Source organism: Chelon labrosus (genome assembly GCF_963514085.1).
Source record: "Chelon labrosus genome assembly, chromosome: 19".
NCBI lineage: Eukaryota > Metazoa > Chordata > Actinopteri > Mugiliformes > Mugilidae > Chelon > Chelon labrosus.
The window spans coordinates 9,835,401-9,850,337 of NC_140352.1; the positions used below are offsets into that span (position 1 = coordinate 9,835,401).

A 14,937-nucleotide genomic window follows, 5' to 3' on the forward strand; every position below is an offset into this window, starting at 1 on the left:
TGTTGAGAACACTGCAAGAGGAGGAAAGGAGTAACTGGAAAATACACTTAACGCAGGTTGTGCATGCATACAATTGCACTAGACATTAGGCCACAGGTTTCTCACCCCACTACCTCATGTTTGTGCGCCATCCTTACTTCCCAGTAGATCTGCTCTTTGGCCTGTCCAGTGAAGAAGAGCCGGAAACAGCACAAGTGTATGCAGACAAATGGGCTTTGAGGATGAAAGAGGCTTACAAGATAGCAGTCCAGTGCACAAGGGAAGAGGCAATATGACTGTCAAGTGAGGAGAGTGGTTCTGCAGCGTGGTGACATCGTCCTGGATCGTACACCCTATCATGCGCTATACCAACCACTGCCCTACCCTGTCATGATGGCATACACTGTCCCTTCCTTTGCATATTAACACACACATATGCACACACTCATATTTACATAAACACAAGAAAAGTAAACCTCAGGACTGTGTATAAATTTTTTTGTGGTTGTAAGGAAAAGTGTAGAGTTCTTATTATTTTTTGTAGGGAAGTGTGTGATCCACACAAAATGTGGTCAGATTTGTTTTTCATTGTATCTTATTTTTAATATTGACCTCTTTTTGGAGCAGTATTTGCTATTTGTCCACTAAATAATTTCATGCCGTAGCATGGTTGCACCAATAGGTGGCAGTAGTAGAGCGTTGATTAGGATGGAAGCGTCTCTTTTCGGTGGAGAGGGGCTGTCATCGGGCGAGAGGCGGGGTACACCCTGGACAGGTCGCTAGTCTATCGCAGGGCTATCACAGAGAAACACTACGGCCAATTTAGAATCACCAATTAACCAAAGGAGCATGTCTTTGGACAGTGGGAGGAAGCTGGAGTACCCGCAGAGAACCTACGCAGATACAGGGAGAACATGCAAACTCCACACAGAAGGGCCCTAGCCGGGCTGGATTCGAACCTGGAACCTTCTTGCTGTGATGCATCAGTGCTAACCACCACGACACTGTTCCGCCGCTTTGAGTTTCTCCATTTAAATCCAGTGAGAAACACATAAAATACAGTCCACTCTATGCCCAAACACACTTCTTATTTACTGCTCTTTCATTGTCTATTGTGTCTAGAATAATGAGATTTATGTTCAGTTATTGCTTAGTAAGGTATTCTTATACACGTCCTGCTTCCAAGATTCTAACTGGGACACAAATAAACTAATTAACATTTTATTTAATTGTTTATTTTTGAGAGAATAATTACATGTTTTATTTTTGGTTTCTAAAGTGGCAGACATTCCCCATTTTTAATATTTAATAACATTTGTCAGTAATTCAAAACTAGGTAAAGACAACGTGAAAGACTTCAGCAGCTTGTCTCTTGGAAATTATTAACTACTGATGATGTAGTATTATAGATGAAGTCCATTAATTACTTTAAGAAGTCAGTAGTGTACTGTCCCCAACATTAAATAGCTCAACACAACACAACACAACAATAAAAGAGTACCAGACCATGCAACAACAGACACGCTCCAGATTCTGCTGTAGATGAAATGGACTTGGTAGATGAACAGATATCAAGAGGCGACTCTAGTGTGTTTAGCGCCCTGGGCGAACTTCGGTAATATATATACACACGTCATTATGCAAAAAAAATGAGAAAAAAGTTTAATGTATATATATTTTAAGTTGGCATTCATGTTAGTGTCATATCATAAGTTGGAAAATAAATATTGTATTGTAACAGTAACATCATTATAGAACAGGTAAAATTATATCCAGTTTTAGCTGCTAGTGTGACTGATAACAGAAACTGTTGTGTAAGAGTATAACGAGCAAGCAACAGGCTGACATGGTTCCACTATCCATCCTATTTCATTATTATATGCATGATATCGTCATAATACTCATACTCAGAAAAAACAAAACAAAACAAAAAAAAACTGCTTTGAACATGGGGTTACTATCGTATATATTTCCTTAGAGCAAAGGATTTGATGTTAAATTCTTGATGTATTAGTTTTGTTCTGGCTTTTCTGTCCCTGACTCAGGTTTCTGATATAGCTTAAATATTTTCCTGTTGTGAAGATTTTTCCACAAATTCTTCTCCATAGTGTAGTCATGGTTGATGTAGAAAATAATCTTGGTTCTAATATGCTTCTCAAAGTAGTAGTTGGAGTATTTGCTGTAGTCTTCCGTCATAAATCCGTATGCATTCACCTGAGGATGAGAGAGAAAGAAAACATGGAGGACAGGTGAAGGTTTAGAGTTCTTTTGGTCATAATAATGAGCTCAATGAGCAGGTGTTTTTTCCTTGTAAAATGTGGATTAAACCAATGAAAACCCTTGTCATGTGGATTTGCTCCAATTTAATTTGAATAGGATTTCACATGTTAGGGCTAACAGAACAAGATATTGCAGTTGTGACCGAAATCTGGGTATGAAACAGTGAAACTCCCTAAGTGGACACTTGATGCTGCTTCAAAAAAATAAAATGCTTTCATACCTAAGTGGCGTACCTAAAACTGGCTTGGTCTCATCTATTTTTAGTATGTTAACTTACTGTGTCGCAGGTATGTAGAGCCAGGAAGAGAGTGAAAGCCCCATTGGTTGGTCTGACAATATGCCAGGATGAAGCATTCAGATTAGGTGACATTAAGAACCTGTCGGGTAATGAAAATGCATCTAATGAACAAATGCATAGAGTTAGATTGATGTTGAAAAAAAATTTTAGAACACCCGACTTTTTCCAGTTTTCTACTGAAAATTATTCAGTTTAGTGTCTCATTGCACTCTGAAATGAAAGCATAGAACAAATAAGCAATTTGAGTTGAAAAATAAATCTTGGAATCAATTTATAGGCCAAAATGTATTCTAAACTTTTGACTCATCAAAGGAGACAGAAGTTCCCATAAATGTTGGGCACTTGTAAGTTGCTTGGCTTTCACTCTTCTGTCCAGTTCATCCCAAACCAGCTCGATGTGGTTTAAGTCTGGAGACTGTGCTGGCCGCTCCATATTTTCAAGCTTACCATCTTGTTCTTTTTTCCTGAGGTAGTTCTGGCATAGCTTGGACTTGTATTTTGAGTCATTATCTTGCTGTAGGATGAACCTCTGACCAGCTAGGTGCATACCAGAGTGTATTGCATGGCGCTGCAGAATGCTGTGGTAGCGTTTTGGTTCAGGGCGCTTATCACTCTGTACAAGTCACCGACCCTGGATCCAGCAAAACAGCCCCAGACTATCATACTTCCTCCTCCATGTTTGACAGACAGAGGGGGTTGTAAGTAACCAAGAAAAGTTGGAATACCTGTAGGAATTAGTAGCACCAGCTTTCAAGGCTGATTCAACCTTCATTGCTGCAGAACAGTTTTAAATTGTTAACCTACTTCGTGTTCCCTGAAAGAGGCCTTTTTGTATTATTTTTCAATTTTGGGTAACCAAACTTTTTTTTTAAAACTCTGGCTGTTCAGTACTTGCCTTTGTACCATTTCAATCTATTCATTGGAATTGCACGACTTGAATTGCAATAAATAACTGCAAAAATTAGGGTATTCTAAAACTTTTGACCGGTAGTGTATATGAAAAGACAAGTTACAATTCCAAAGGTGACAAGTAAATGAACCTTTGTAGTAATTTTCCTGAAAAAAATCTATGGTTCCCTTTTCTGTTGTGTGCAGCATTTGTTATAACTGGACATTTCTTTTTGGATTTGTGTGGTCAGATTATCCTGCCATCCCTGCAGCGCCTTTCCCCCCCCCCCCCTGTTTTGCAAGTTTTCATTAAATTAGCTTTGTTTCTGTTCTTTGGTCCATACATTTAGGTCCTACTACTACATAACTGTAACATGCTGAAAAGGTGGAGTAATGAAAAGTTATTACAAGAAAAGTACGTCATGCATTTAATGAAAATTGTTTTGCAAAAGAATGACTTGTGCCACTTTTGTTACCACAACAGATACATTTATAAAAGTGTACGGTTTAAACCACAGAAAGTTTGGATGGGTGTTTGACAGGAGGCTGACCTGTTTCGTACGTATCGGAGGAAGTCTTGGTGCAGAACGTAGAAGCGGCTCTCGTTGTACTGCCCTGAGTAGTACGTCCTTGGCCTGGAGGGTTAAAATACGAAAGCAACAGTTGAAAATGAAGGAACAAGCTGATGAAAGATGTTCATATAAGTCTGTACAATGTTGAGGCAGGACTGGGAACACGTCCCAGGTTGCACATTGTTCTTCAATTAATTTACTGTTGGTAGTTTTTGACATATGGGCGCAAGTCTGCCGTATCAGAGCACAAGGACAAAGAGTTTGAACTTAAAATCGACTGAATGGCACTATTAAGTCTGATGGACGCCACAGTAACAATGACCAACAAAATGGCTTGGAGAACAAAAGTGTATTTTTAAACTCTACATTTGCTTAGTCATACATGTATTTCAATTTTGTAAATCTGTTTTGAAATTCAAAAATAAAATATACTTTCAATGTCAATTAAAGATGTTTTTCTTTTTAAATGAACAATGCGTACAATAAATTATCCTTGTAAAAATTATATTTACAGCTCATTTTGGTACAGGCCTGCACGGACTCTTTCTCCTTTCAGAAGACCCTCCAGCCACTGGAAGTCCCTCAATCCTTCAGGAATCATGACGTACTTTATCCCCTGCAAAAGAGGAAGACAGACGTTATCTTTATTGTGAGTATAAACAACATCACACCACCTTTGTTTAAGTTTTAGTACCTCATCATGAGGGGCAGACGTGTAGCCGTACTTCTTGAACCAATATAGCGATGCGGTGATGGAGTGGGCCGTGTGAACGTACACAGATGTTCTGTTTCCTACGTCTTCCTCATAACCCTTTGTCACGGCACCATTCATCCTGCCACACAAACAATTGAAAACAAGAGGCTTTTCAGATGTTGATTGGTGGTTGCATTTTCATTTGCTTCATTTATATGATACTCAAGTGTACTGACTTCTTAGTAAGCGCTACCATCCTTTCTTTACAGAAGAAATGGTGCTGATAATAAAGCCACACTGTAGGCTAGAGCAAACCAATAAATAACATTGTTTTTCTGTATCCTGATATTAAGCTTATTGTTGTCCTATATAAAGCAACTAAGCAGGCTTACATGTCTTCATTTCGTACATATGTTTAATGCTGTATATTATCTACATTGTGTTTTTGTTCCCTTTTCATTTCTCATGGTTCAGGTTAGGGCTGCAGCTATCGATTCTTTTTGTAATCGATTAATCTAGCACTTTATCGATCGATTAATCGGATAATTTTTTTTTTTACGTTTTTAAACAACCAAAACAAATAATGCATAACGAAAATTAGGCTGTAAAATGATCAAGCATTTGCCTTTTATTTCTCAAAAAAACAGAGAACTCCAACTCCAACATTTGGCTCCAAAACTAAGCCCATTTATTGCAATTTACCCATTAAAAGTGCCAGTGCTAACAATTAAATAACAATACAGTTAAGCGAACTTACTGTAAAACATGTATAACATGTAAAACTATTAATACAAACTTAAATAGTAAAGGCCATTTGGTCTTAGTTTTGTCTTCTTAATACAACATTACAAAAAAGGATTGCACCTTCTGCAAATTACCCATGTAGATTTCTACACCTGCAGCATTTACCATTAGGCTACTAACAAATAATACATAATTTCTGGGGTGAGCCTATTTGCTATGGTAACCTAGCAACCTGTGTGTTTGTTTGTGATGGATTTTTACAGCTAACGGTCACCAGGGGCGCACTATCATGTCATAGACGATGACACAAGGATTAACAACTGTACTTTTCTGGTACAGTAGGCTGGTTATTTTGATACAGTAAACGGCCGTGTTACTGCACCTTTACTGCTGTGTTGGCTGTTTTCGAAAAAGATGCTGGTTATTTAGTTGAGCAGCCGGGTTACTGCACTTTTGCTGCCGTGTTACAGGCAAGCACTTTTAAAAACAAATTAAATTTAGCCATTTAACGTTAATGCCTCGTCAAGCGTTGTAAGCTTTGTTTTTTGTTATACTACTACTACGGTACTTTGACTGCAGGAAGTACGCTAGGAGCGCACCGTTGTATTATTTGTGCACTGCACGAATGCTGTTTGTAATGTCAAAGATGTGAAAGTTTGATCGATTGATTTTTTGTTTGATTGATCGAAAGATTTATGTTTGTCAAATGTAAATAAATGGGACGCTTTGCGTTTCCAAACAGTCATTTCTGTCCCGACAATCCCCTCCGTGGTAGAAGAAACTCTTACGGTAATTAAACATTAAAACACCAGCGGTTTATAGTCGGGTGCGGCTTTTAGTCGGGTGCGGCATATGGCACAATCTGTAGTTTCCCCAAAATTTAGCTGGTGCGGCTTATATTCAGGTGCGCCTTATAGTCCGGAAAATACGGTGACATCGCTACAAATACAGTATGCGATTAAAATCAGCGAACATCAATGTATAGGTTTAGGTTACGTTTGTTTCAGCGACGCTTGGTGAAACAGCATGTGGATGTTTTCTGTTTAGATGCTGGATCATTGAGCTTGTACTGCTGTGGTACGCCAGGTCTACTTTGCAGTATATACACTGCACTTTGTTCTCTTCATTTTTTAGAATGTAATGATGTAATGTAATGTAACTTTAGAAATTGTTTTGCCGTTTATGGCCATCTTTACTCTCCGCCATCGCGCCAACTAAATTCAAAATGTATCACGCGCTGGTGTGCTTCGCATAGGTGTTTCAAAAACAACGGTCCGTGTGGAACAATCAGATCCCTGTGCGTATAGTGCGCGTCATAGGTTTTAACGAGGCTTCGAGGCAGAGTTTTTGCCTCGAGCAATTTTTGTAATCGAGTTAATCGAGTAACTCGACGAATCGTTTCAGCCCTAGTTCAGGTCTTAGTTTAGCCTGAGTGTTCCCATACTGCTTTGCGCGTGATTTCATTCTCGCTGCAAAAGCAGTCTGGAAACCATCGCCCATATTTTCTCCTGAGATAGGGAACCAATCACAGAACGGGGGGGGCAGCAAGACGATGACGACGTCTATGCGCGACACCGAAGCTTGTAGTGCGTTAATCCAACATGGCAGCGGACCTAACGTTACCGTTCGATGCAGCCTTAGACAGTGTTTTAAGTAGCTTAGAACGCAAGTTTATTTTAAAAAAAGAGCAACGTTTGGCGTTGAAAGACTTCATTGCCAAGAAGGATGTGTTTGCTCTGCTACCAACAGGCTTTGGCTATGAATCGCGCGCAAGGCAGCATGGGAATTACCAGGCGCATTTGATAGACATTCGTAGCGCCCAATAAACGGCTCTAGGCATTTGTAAAACCACGCCTCAAATACGAGAAAATAAACACGTAGTTTCCAGACCAGCATCTCATTGAGATGTGCAGTCGCGTCAGCCAGGCTAGTCTTAGTTACCATCCTTTGAATTTCAGTAGCATTATTAATGTTGTTCTGTTGGTCCACCCCTTTGCAACAGACTGAAAATCTCACTATTTGATGGATTGCAGTAGCTTTGCGTTCAGATATTCATGTAAACACAAAAGCGTTGCAACCTTCTGAAAAGTTGTTTTGAAACATTTCTTTCAGAGCTTTTAAGAGTCTTGAAGTTTAGTGTGCTGGCACTGGCTGTCACCATCTTGGCAGAAATTTTAAACTCTAATGCAAGTCAAATTGTTAAATTATATAAAAAGTCAACCTCAAACAAAAAATCATTATGTACCAGGCTGTAAATAAATCCTAAAGGATGAATTGCTTTGGTTTGACCTCGCCCCACGCTGTACACCTGGCGTTATAATACATGACGTAATGCAGCTGTATATGCTCCTTAACTAGCTTAGCCGCCCTTCAACTAATCAATATGCGTAAGACACAGCCATGGCCGGCAGGAAAAAACACAAAGTCAACCAGGAAAACCTCCAGTTCAAATCTGACTGGACTGATCAGTTTGTTTTATTTTTTAGCTAACCACTCCAATGCTAAGACATCTTGCTTATTATGCATGCAGACCATGCATAATAAGCAAGTTATAAGTGGCACTTCAACACTCAGCATGATGCTAAACAAAGACATTAAAATAATACAAGAATTTGTTGATATTTATGTTATTGGTGGTTGTCTGTTACTGATCCAGAACATGGTCCGCACATTTGAATTTACATCCCGAAAACACTGGTTTTGAACTTACTTTGTTTCAAGAGTGCTTTTTTTCCAGGTTTGATGCTCAAAACAGGCTTTGTGAACTAAATTAATATTATTATTAGTACTACTAGAAATAACAATTACTGTATAGCTACTACTAATGATAGTAATAGCAGCAGAAACAGTATCTCCTCAAAAAACAACTCCTTGGCTTGACATGCTTCACACTATTCAGCCCTCGGGTAAAATTAACTGGTGGACCATGCTGCAAGTACTTCAAGAGTCAAAGTGCTGCATTGGCATTCTGATGGAGATTGCTCAAATTTAGAATAGAAGTACACCACTTCTATCAGTTTCATTTTTTCCCTTGACACGGAGAATAAGGAAGAGAGAAAGTGAAGTATTAGATGCACAAACCCATAAACCATCAGAATGAAGGGTGTTTATACATCCCAGACTTTCTCCTTTGTTGACTCACTCTAAGCAAACACAACTCTGCCACACACACACCTCGTCATCCAGGACTGATGCTGTTTGTGCGTCTGAGCCAGCAAACCATAATCTCTATTTGCGCTGGACAAACTAATAAACTTTACATGTTCTTGTGACAGCTGTCTGAAAGTTGAAGAACACTTCAACAACATATTTGATCCTGACCACACAAACAACTCCACCAAGACACGGATCAAAGAGAAGAAATGGACAGATTTTAATGGCTTTGAAACCTTACAGGGTGGGGATTGACACCCCCCCCCCAAAAAAAAAAACAAAACAAAAACAAAAAACAAACAAACAGATTTTCTTCCCATCCTCTTTCTTACCTGAAAACATAATCATGAGAGTCGATCTCTGCACCGACTTTGGAGCCATTGAGGATTCCTGCTGTACCCACCACAGCGCAGTGCACACAGCCATCACCTCCTGGTTTTGGAAGCAGCAGAGGCTCTGTTGGCTTTGGAATCAGCTTCAGTGAAGGCATCACATCTGCAAATTAAAAGAAAACAAAGGACACTTCTTTGAGGACAGCAGCGTACGCATTTTAACCAGAGAAGACAGATGGAAGGGTTATGGCGTCTATGTCCCACAGTACTTAGAGGCTTAAGTGTCTGGTCGATACTAGTCATGTGAGTTACTGATGAGCAACACTCACAGATGTTCCTGTTTAAACTCCCCGCCAGTTTTTATAGTACTAAAGAAGTTACTTGGATGAAACGTCTTCAAGAAACTCTACAAGTCCAGTTACCCTTATTTAAACTTGTTTTGTCTGGCTATACCATGGCCTGGGTGACTGAGAACCTTTGCAGAGATTAGATAAATATGTTAGTACAATTTACATATTAACCTATGGACAAGCAGGATTACACAATTTCACAAAAACTAAGAAAAAAAACAAAGAAGGGAAACGGGGAACTTTACAGTCATCAATACTGACACCACTGTACTATATTCATATAAAACAAAATGATTTACAGAGGTATGTTTATCTAACGTAAGGTACAAATCCTTGTCTTTAATTTGCAAAGGTATATAATATGCTTTGAAATATTTGCTGTTTGTCTTTTAGACTGAATGTGATTTAAAGGGAGACCATAAAACGCTGTCACATACAGTATACCACAAATCAATTCATTTATTAATTTATTATTCTGTTAATTTAGGCCAATAACACAGAAGTTATGGGCCTATACAAGTAAATAATGATGTTAATACTAAAGCAGTTTACACCATCGGGGTGAATTGCGGTGACAACCCAGCCCATCATTTGCTTTTGATTATTTTAAGAGTTTCATAGTTTAAGCAATAATAGGTTGTGCAATATTATTTTAGGACTCCTTATCAGCTTCTTTATCTTTTATCATTCCAGTAGTTATACAATCCCCTTAGTTGGTTAGAAAAAGATAGTAATCTTAGTTCCCACCTGTCTTTGTTCAGGGTGTTATAGTTAGGGGTGTGACAGTATCTCTGTCCATGTTTAATGGAGGAATAAAATTGTGTGTTTACCATCCTGCTGATGATTGATGATTCAAAACTGTAACCTGCGTAATACCCATAGGCGGGAGAGTCTGGAGATGGCCACGCCAAGAACTCAGGGTTACGATACTTACGTTGCCTTTTCATACAGTCATACATATCTACGAGAAATTTGTAATGTTTAAATGGCCGTTGGTATTGAGCTATAAGGGTTTTTTTTGCCTTCGTATGTAAACGTGGGTGATCGGGGCACGATGCAGACAGGGTTGTCGTTGGGCAGGGGCTTTACCGAAGTTCCAGAACTGTTGACTGTTTTAACCCCTTGACGCAGAGTGTCGCGAATTCGCAACACACTGCTTCCGCTCAGATTGCAGCCAAAATAACGCATGTAATACTCCAATGTCGGTTTTTGCGCATTCAATACATACCTGAGAACCTTTTGCAAGTACTAGTTTCTCGTAGCACCAGTCAGAGTTCAAAGCACAAACACAAATAATTAAATTCTTTATAATCAAATCAGGCGTCAAGGGGTTAAACGTACCTACCTACATAAAGGGTTATTTAAGTCGTACAAATGCACCAAAATTAAAAGGAAAAATGTTTGTAGTGATTATCTCAGCATATCGTTCTTTTTACAAAAGTTTCACCCAGTTACAAAAATTTTCACAGAGTCCAAAAAAACTGAGTAGTACTAACAGGTAGGCCTTACCCACTCTGTTAAAAGATATTTTCTGGATCTTATGACAGGAAAGCAGGGTCCGGTTCTTCTCTCCCGGCATGTATATTTAAAACCCATCTAGCCTCATAAAGAATACGTTCGATTAGATCTGAACATAGAAGACTTATTGGTCTGAAATTTTCATATGTATCATTTGGCTTTCTGGGTTATATATATCCAGAAAGAGGAACATGAGTTCATCAAAAATTTGTTTCCAGTATTGCTTTACGGCTGTTACTCATCAGCCCTGTACATGAAATACTGCCTTGGCACAGACACACATAAATACCTACCGTCGTACTTGTACTCCATAAAACCAAAAGGATTGTTAAAATGTGAAAGTCGGTTCCATTCGCTCATGTTGATGTTGTCTTTGTGTAGAAACAAACGTATGTTGGGAAGAAAAGCCTTCTTGAAGCTCTCATCCTTTGAGTTTCGCAGAGACTGGGCACAAGTCTAAAAATTATAAAATCTTAAATTATGAAATAAACCAAACATTGTCAGATGATAGAGAAGGCAAACGAAAGGCGGTCAAACAATTAGAGAAATGTCAGTCACCATTTAAATAAATTGATTCATTCACTGCAAACAATAAATGCATGCAGGCGATGCTAAAGCTGCTTCAGCCGTGCCAACCCACAAACTTTAAGTTAATGCATTTTAACAGATTCTGTTCTATCATGTCTCAGCATGCTTACTGTCTGTCTAGGTGGGCCATCCTGGTTATAAACATCCTCAAAATCCCACTTTGGAAGCTTGTTGAAGGATTTCTTGGAGAGGATGGGCATTGGCGTCTCAGCTGCAGCTGCATTTGTAGAAGTGCTGATTTGGTCCGTTTTTGTTGTTGTCACTGGGTTTGGTTTTGTTGTGGTAAACACAGCAGGACTTGGAGTCAAGTTTGCTTTTTTTCCAGAAAGTGTAAAGTCATCTTCATGTGACCTGTTTCCCTTTGTGTGTCTGTCTTTTCCCAAGAAAGTTGTCCAGCTGAAAATTTAACAAAAAAAAGTGTAACATTAGAGACATTTTATAAATGTACAAAAAGAAATGTGATTAATTATCTTATGATTTACCTGCTAAAAAAATATAACATATAAAAGTAATCCTTTCTGTGTGCTATGTCTGGGCAAAATACAAAAGCACAACTTACCTGAAGGTTTTTAATGAACTTTCCCATGATAGAATAAAAAAATAAATGCTAAGTGATATTATAATTAACAGAGAAAAGGTCCTGGTGGCTCGGACTGCCATCCCTGAGAAGTTGAGGCTTTTTAGTTGAATGAACCAGAGTCAAGTTGTTTTGACAGGAGTGTCGTTCTCTCCTGAAATGTACCCACTTAATCCGTTTGATAACGTAATTGGGCAGGGTTGTTTGGCAGGAAAAAAAGAAGGTCAATAAAATGACATCAATTACACACACCTAGCTTTACAGGTATCTGGTTTACAACACAGCAACAGGGGCATTATGCAGAAGTAATTTTATAGTTTTTTTTTTTACACAGATTTAATTACTACAAAGTTGATGATTTTATTTAAAAAAATGTAATAAATAAAACTATTTTTGACCAAAGAGTCAAAAATAGCAAGAGTAGACTGTACATCTGTGTTGAATACTGCAAAAAAGTTCATGTGGGTATTTGGAGAAATCCTTCAGTGGTGCATGAAGGTAAAAGAGCCCACGCCCTGTGGATTATATGCGGGAGAGAGGAGTCTCAGATGGAGTAGAGTCGGAGCTGCTCCTCTATGCCGTTCATCTCTCAACCCCTCAACCCTCACCATCCCTCTGTTCTCATTTTTTCCTCTTCCACCTTCATTACAGGAACCGGGGGACAAGGATCCGAAGCTTCCCCACGCTGAATCTCACTTCCTGGCTTCCTCTACTGTCATCTGCCGGCCCCTTTTCATCCCATGACCTCCTTTTATCCCTTCCCCTTGGCCCATTATATCCCATGCCCACGACCCCCTTTCATTCCTCTCATCCAGTCCCCTCAACCCGTTTCATCTCATCCCCTCAACCATTTTCATCCCATACCCTTGCCCACTTCCTGGCTTCCTCTACTGTCATCTGCCGACCCCTTTTCATCCCATGACCTCCTTTTATCCCTTCCCCTTGGCCCATTATATCCCATGCCCACGACCCCCTTTCATTCCTTTCATCCAGTCCCCTCAACCCGTTTCATCTCATCCCCTCAACCATTTTCATCCCATACCCTTGCCCGTTCTCATCCCTTTTCATCACACCCCCTTTGACCCCTTTTCATCCCATTCCTGCAATCCCCTTTCATCCCAGGGTTAAAATACACAAATATTTTCACAAAAACATGATCATCAAACTGTAGACGGGTGGTAGCCCTTCTTAACTTCCAAGCTAATAGTTGCTGTTCATCTACTGCCACCTGCTGCTATGAAGAGTTATTTCCTTTCATGTAGGCGCAGAAAATACTTTCCAGCAAGGAAATAGTCTTTGTGATGTTTTCAAGTGCCAGTTTTTGGTTCAGACAAAGGCAGTATGAGGCAATGTCACACTTGGCCTTCACTGAGTCAGTGGTAATCCTTGGTTCTAGTGGTTGGATGGGGGGTTGCGGACCATTACACCGTAGGACCTTCACAGGTTTTAGGGGGTTTATGGTTGTCATGGCAAAATATGTCAAAAACAATTTGGGGGTCCCCTTCCTCCCAGGGCACCAAACAGCTTCTTGGTTGACCTGTCCTGACAGTGTGCTCCTGATTTGTAGTCATTGGCACGTCTTTTGTGTTTTTTTAAATATCTGTTTTTTTTTTTTGTTTTTTTTTTTTTTAAATATGTCAGGAGTGGTGAATAAATGATTAATGTAGACTATTTAATTAATATAGCCAACTATCGTGTCAGCACAGATCTGAGTGTTGCGGTACACTGACTCCTCCTTTGGGCCGAGCAGAGGCGAGTCTTCAGACTGTGAGTGCAAATTCTAGGAGTTTTCACATGCCCAGAAAGTGAATCTCAGTAACTCATGATTTTTTATTTTTATTTTTAATTAGAAACATTTTTAGAAACAAACTTATGTTGGGATGAAAAGCCTTCTTGAAGCTCTCATCCTTTGAGTTTTGCAGAGACTGAGCACAAGTCTAAAAATGATAAAAATCTTAAAATATGAAATAAACATTGTCAGATGATAGAGAAGGCAAAAAAAAGGTGGTCAAACAATTAGAGAAATGTCAGTCACCATTCAAATAAACTGAGTCATTCGCTGCAAACAATAAATGCATGCAGGTGACGCTAAAGCTGCTGAGGAGTCAGCGTCTTTCTCTACTCAAATTTATGTACTTGATCCATTTGATAACGCGATTGGGCAGGGTTGTTTGGCATGAAGCCAAGAAGGTCAATAAAATGACATCAATCACACACACACCTAGCTTTACAGGTATCTGGTTTATTACACAGCAACAGGGAAGTTATGCAGAAGTAATCTTGCGGGTTTCATACAGATTTATTTACTACAAAGTTGATTTATTTAAAAAAATGTAATAAAACTGAAAGAAGCAGCACTCTTTCATACCTTTGAGGCCTTATTTCTCTTGAATTTGAATATTTTCAGCAAAATATTTACCTTTGTGTGTACGATAGGTGGATGGGACAGGAAAAATAGTGGCGCGATAAAACAAGCAGGCCATGTCGTATTTATACACCAGTGAGGGTGGTCACTGCAAGAGTAGAGTATACATCTGTGGTGAATACTGCGAACAAGTTCATGGGAGTATTTGGAGAAGTCCTTCAGTGGTGCATGAAGGTAAAAGAGCCCACGTCCTATGGAATATATGAGAGAGGAGTCTCAGATGGAGTAGAGTCGGAGCTGCTCCTCTATGTCTCTGTCGGACACCTCCCCAAACGTCTCCTTGTTGTCTTTGAGCAGCTGGAAGATGGCGGCCAGCTGCTCACGTTGCACCCTGAGAAGACACAAATCAACGGCATATTGTGAGGTGAACAAAACAAATAATCCTGCGCTGTTGATCACTGGAGCAAACTTTTAATGAACTACTGACAACGTGCACTGATACACAGAACACGGACAGCTGCAGCAACAACACACACAATCTGAAGCAACTTTTCTGGCACCTGCAAAAAATTTGTTAAACTGATATTTCTTTAATTGTA

The 14,937-nt window shown here is 39.4% G+C and overlaps 2 protein-coding genes across 3 annotated transcripts in view; both read right to left on the reverse strand.

Moving 5' to 3' along the window:
- Positions 1-1,955: 1,955 nt before the first annotated feature.
- LOC311504144 (alpha-N-acetylgalactosaminide alpha-2,6-sialyltransferase 1-like) lies at positions 1,956-12,056 on the reverse strand (the record flags this gene model as incomplete). Its single annotated transcript, XM_084567141.1, has 9 exons — positions 1,956-2,193; positions 2,537-2,636; positions 3,997-4,080; positions 4,530-4,633; positions 4,712-4,850; positions 8,941-9,103; positions 11,102-11,264; positions 11,507-11,792; positions 11,956-12,056. The coding sequence occupies 9 exons, from the start codon at positions 12,054-12,056 to the stop codon at positions 1,990-1,992; spliced, it is 1,344 nt and encodes a 447-aa protein (XP_084423267.1). The 3' UTR covers positions 1,956-1,989.
- Positions 12,057-13,947: 1,891 nt separating this feature from the next.
- Positions 13,948-14,937, reverse strand: part of mxra7 (matrix-remodelling associated 7) — a 3,982-nt gene continuing 2,992 nt past the window's right edge. For both annotated transcript variants that reach the window (XM_084567617.1, XM_084567616.1), the window contains one exon: positions 13,948-14,729. In XM_084567617.1, coding sequence (XP_084423743.1) covers positions 14,615-14,729 — 115 coding nt within the window. In that variant the 3' untranslated portion in view covers positions 13,948-14,614. The remainder of the gene's footprint in view (positions 14,730-14,937) is intronic.